This window comes from Morone saxatilis, unplaced genomic scaffold (genome assembly GCF_004916995.1).
Source record: "Morone saxatilis isolate NCDOM2014 unplaced genomic scaffold, NCSU_SB_2.0 Contig15, whole genome shotgun sequence".
Taxonomy (NCBI): Eukaryota; Metazoa; Chordata; class Actinopteri; family Moronidae; genus Morone; species Morone saxatilis.
The window spans coordinates 6,838,913-6,843,770 of record NW_023339707.1 but is presented as its reverse complement, the minus strand read 5'-3'; the positions used below and the strand labels follow the sequence as shown (position 1 = coordinate 6,843,770).

The 4,858-nt window shown below is 38.9% G+C and overlaps 1 protein-coding gene across 1 annotated transcript; it reads left to right on the top strand.

Moving 5' to 3' along the window:
* Positions 1 to 359: 359 nt before the first annotated feature.
* LOC118324875 (endoplasmic reticulum mannosyl-oligosaccharide 1,2-alpha-mannosidase-like) lies at positions 360 to 2,105 on the top strand (the record flags this gene model as incomplete). The annotated part of the gene is given in 1 exon segment (XM_035657371.1): positions 360 to 2,105. A coding segment is annotated over 1 exon segment (209 nt), but the record flags the coding sequence as incomplete, so codon positions are not given.
* Positions 2,106 to 4,858: the final 2,753 nt, after the last annotated feature.

Below are 4,858 nucleotides of genomic sequence, written 5' to 3'. Positions count from 1 at the left end.
AAAGTGCTTTTACACTACGTGCCACATTCACCCTTTCACACACATTCACTCAGCGATGCACGGCATCTGGAGCAATTCGGGGTTCAGTATCTTGCTCAAGGATACTTCGGCGGGGATCGAACCAACAACCTTCTGATTAGTGGACGACCCGCTCTGCCTCTGAGCCACAGCCACCCAAATGTATTTCCTCACAAATATCCTTCTCTCTTGAAGAATGTGTAAAGGCATTTTATTCTAACTACTACTGCTGCGGCTGCTCATTACACATTTCGCAACCCTGAAGGTAAGTAAGGTAAGCAAAAAAGTAAAATAATTGCGAGTGGATTGTGTTAATGCTGACAAAATGTGTGTTTGGCCTCAGGTTTCCTCCGGTGGCTACACCTCCATCAATAATGTACGTGACCCAGACTACCCAAGCCCCCGAGACAAGATGGAGAGCTTCTTCCTGGGAGAGACCCTGAAATATCTGTACCTGCTCTTCTCAGACGACCCAAACCTCATCAGCCTAGACCAGTATGTCTTCAACACTGAAGCTCATCCTCTGCCTATATGGCCTTCCACTGCATGACACACACAAGAATTCAAATGGCAGGTAAAACTGCATGAACACACAACAAACATCTCAGGGTTGGTCTAATACCAAGATAATTCCTTTGTCTGCTGTCTCAGTAACTGAATGTTAATCCTGAGCACAGATGGAAAAATCCTCCTTTTTACTGATTGAATCAACTGTTTGCTGTGTGCTAATAGCCATGGGAAAATGACGCCTTGTTTATTTATTGGACTGTTTCCATCGTGTGGACTTGGTACCACCACTGTGGTAGTGGTACAGTTGATGCTGGAGAAGCAGAGGAAGGTTTCTGTCATCCGCGTTAAAGAAAAACCTGATTGTAACTTGAATCAAAGATGTCTTAATCACATGTTATGGGAATGAGGAGGAGTTGGGCTGATACAGGTGTTTGGAAGCTGCTTGTAGCTTATTTTGGTTACAGTTGTGCTCATTGTATTTCTTATCATCTTATGTCATACAAAGAAGATTCCCTAAAAAACTCCCTTTCAAGTTTCATCCCTGCATTGTATTGTTATTAGAGTAAAACAGCATTTAACCCATTATGAAACAAAGCCTGTCTGTCCTGGTGGCCTGACCCTGGGAGTGACAGCTGGCTGCTAGGCTTTTTGTAGCAAAGTGTTGACAGCTGTCTGAACTGAACCCAACTCCTGCCTACTGCGCCTACAACCTGAGCGCTCTGCACAGGGGTGTGACTCTTGCAGGGACACAAGGAAAGCTAATTCCTAACCACACTGTGTAATATAGTGGAAGTGCTCTAGCTAGATCTATTCTCAGATGGCGCCTCTCCTCTGCTTGAAACCAGGAAATAAAGCTTTTGCAATTGTTTACCTTCCTGATGGGGCAAGAGCCCTCGGCCCATATATTTGCTGTCCCATGCAGCATTCATGTCATACTGGACATGTGAAACAAGGCAGTAGGAGCACTACTGCTGTTGTCCACAGGGGCCGCTAGCATCAACACAAAATGACTTTGAGTTGGCTTTCAGTAAAAGTAATAGGCATTATCTGTATAGATAGACCGATGATGATAGTGAAAGTACTCATGGCTCCATATGAAGGAGCGTACCGTACTGAATGGATTTTTTGCAAACTGGTAACCAAAAGTTGTCCCAGTGGCCTATGATTGTCTTCGTAAAATATGCCTGATACCACATACCTTTAAGCAGGGATAGACCGATTTATCAAATTTGATATTAAGCACTTTTTCAAGTATCAGTATGGTTTAGTTATGTGATTGCAGATAAATTAATTAACGTTCTACTTTGGCTGAAGAACTTGTACTTTACTTGAGTATTTCCATTTTATGCCAAAGTCGCACTTGCCTACTTCCATACCACCGCTGGTTATTCTAAATTATGCCATGGTAATTTACATTTTTACTGCAAATGTAGTATTAGTTAAAAGTATCTTTGATTATTAATCTGTATTGGCTCTGAAAAAAAACCTATTAATTAATCCCTACTTTTAAGTAATTTATGTGGTTTGTGGAACTGGCGCTCCTTTCAGCCTGTTTATTCCCATATGACATGAATGCAGCATTAAACTGTCATCCTGGAGGCTTTTTTGCACACCTGTACTACAAGATGTCAGCGGTAGGCAAAATCCCATTACATTAGAATCAATGTGCTGATGTGACCGCACAGCGAGATAGGTGAAAATATTATCTATGACAAGATCAACCCTTGCGTGAGAAAAATAGAGAATGTGGCGGCCTTTCTTGTACACCTCAGGGTCAAAGTGTCAAACCAATGAACACATCACACCTGTTTTAGCCTTTGCGACTGCTCTAGCCTTTTCTGGAAATAATATTACAGGACTGAATTGTTTATGCTTTCTGTATTTGGACATGTTTTGTGCACAAGTTCTTAATGTGTACTGGAAACATTCATATCTTGGACCTGCAAAAAATTAGCCTCCCTTTGTCGTTTGCTCACACTCTCCAGGATTGCTTTGATCAGCCTATACTTTAGGAATGAAGCCAGTCATTTTCCCTGTAGTCTGATGAATTGCAGCTGTTTATATAATTTCCACTGCTCCATATACATGATGAGGCAACTTTCCTCCCTTACTAATTGTTGCCATAAAGCACACTTCTGTCAAATACCCTCATTACTGCATTAGTGTGTATACATACATACTGATCCAAGTGGAATCCTCTGTCTGAGGAGGCCATCAGTAGCTCCCCAGCAGATGGAAGCTGTCATCGCTCTCTCTCTCTCTCTCTCTCTGTCACTTCCTCCATCTTTTCCCTTCGTATTCACACTACCTCTCCCACACTCACTGTTTTGCATGTTGTCTTCCTCTGTTGCGTGCTTGTGTATGTACTCACACATGCTTGTTTCTGTTGGTTCATACAAGCAACGTAAGTGTGATACAGGCTTGTCTTGCCTCAGAGACAGAGTCACAGGTTGTCATGCATGTCTAAGACTGCGGGTGGCTTCAGCTCACATGGACCTAAACGCAGCATACTAAACATCTGTTGTGTAAGCCATTAACACCCCGCCACGAGACTGCGAATTAAAAGGAAGGGGGATTTGAGTATTGCTGTGTATGTGCTAAGCTGGATTGAGTCATTCTGAGCATCAGTTGTGGGTACAGTTTAAGCGTGCAGGGTGAATTGGATGCTGCAGAGGGGGTTTATGGCTGTGGTCTTGCTGGAATTATAGTGACTTTGCATCCAGTACAGAGGTTGTCATGAAATTATCCTTCCTGCCTTTCGTTTAAAAAACAATTTTTCTTATAGGAAACATGCATGTTGCAGCTGCCTGAGGCTTTAATCTGATCTGAAATATTAAGTACAAAACTCATAAAACTTCATACAACTGTCTGTTTAGCAGCAAACATTAACATCAATGTAATGTACATTAAGCTAAAATGTTGTCATCTATGTTAATCCATTGTCAGGTAATAATATATTTTTTATATATATATATTATATATTTTTTGCAAACCATGAAGAAAACTGTTTGGCTACTAGTCGATTATGTTGTCTGTCTGTGTTTGTGTTTCCTGTGGCTGAAAAGGAGATTTATGACACTGGAGTCTGGGGGTCTTCAAATCAAAACAATGAGCAAAAAGAGGCTAAAAAGCTCTGCAGAACTGAGTCAGGTGATAATAATTTGGGTGTGTCACTATGATTGACGCCTATCACATTACACATAGTCATTTAATTCATTGTTAATATAAAGATATTGATCAGTGCAGCTTTAGGGATCATTTTAATATAGCAATAATTACAATGCTTTTATTACTATGTTTAATTTAAATCTAACATTGCCAGGTCTATTTAATAAAAACTGGTAAACAAAATTTTAATATAGCCAGGTCTGTGACAAAGTGAAAAAAGAAGAAAAACTGCAGGGGGCTACAGTAAGTCGCATTCTCTTGCAGACTACCAAACAAATAATAAATACGACATCCTAAAAAGCAACAGTGTTTCCCATTTTGCGTAGACATACCATAACACACAAACATCCATAATTAACAGATAAAAGATATCTAAATGTTTAAAATGTAATTACACTCACATAGCAGTGCTAATTTCTCCAGTTAGAGCTGCTGCAGCTTTTATATACTGTGTAATGTTATTATGATGTAAACATATACAGCTTTGGTCAAAGTCACCATATTAATTTGACTAAAATATGAGTGGATGTTTTAATTCAAAGCAAAGACTTCGACTAAAAATTATATCTGTTGCATGTTCAACACCATCAATTGATCCTGGGTAAAGTTTTACAGATATATTAGGTTTTTAAATTCTTCGATATTACTGTAGATTTTTTTTTTTACCAAGAAAAAATGGGAATAAGCAGGGAGCTTTTCAAATTTCATGCTAGATTAACGCAGTCTACTGTTACATCACTGGGTTAATTGAGCATATTCAGAATATAAAATTTTATTGTAATTGAGTTAATTCTTATCAAGTGACTACAACGGGTCTGTCCATATGCTTCCATTATAAAAATCACTTAATCCAGTGTTTTGGCAGCTTTTCAGTTTTGCCTGTGCTTGGTTACACAGGAGCTATTTACACTGTTTGTGTATGCAAAGATTCATTTAACCAGCCATTAATACATGCTTTAGTACAATGCTCTCTGTACACTGATCTGTTCTTTAAAGGAGAAATCCACATCTTCTCATGGACAAGTTAGTCTGTATTTTATGAACAATTAACTTTTTGTCAAAGCAAGACAGCCCATTTATTTTGTTTTATATATATATATATATATATATATATATATATATATACACATATACACATATACATACATACATACACACACAC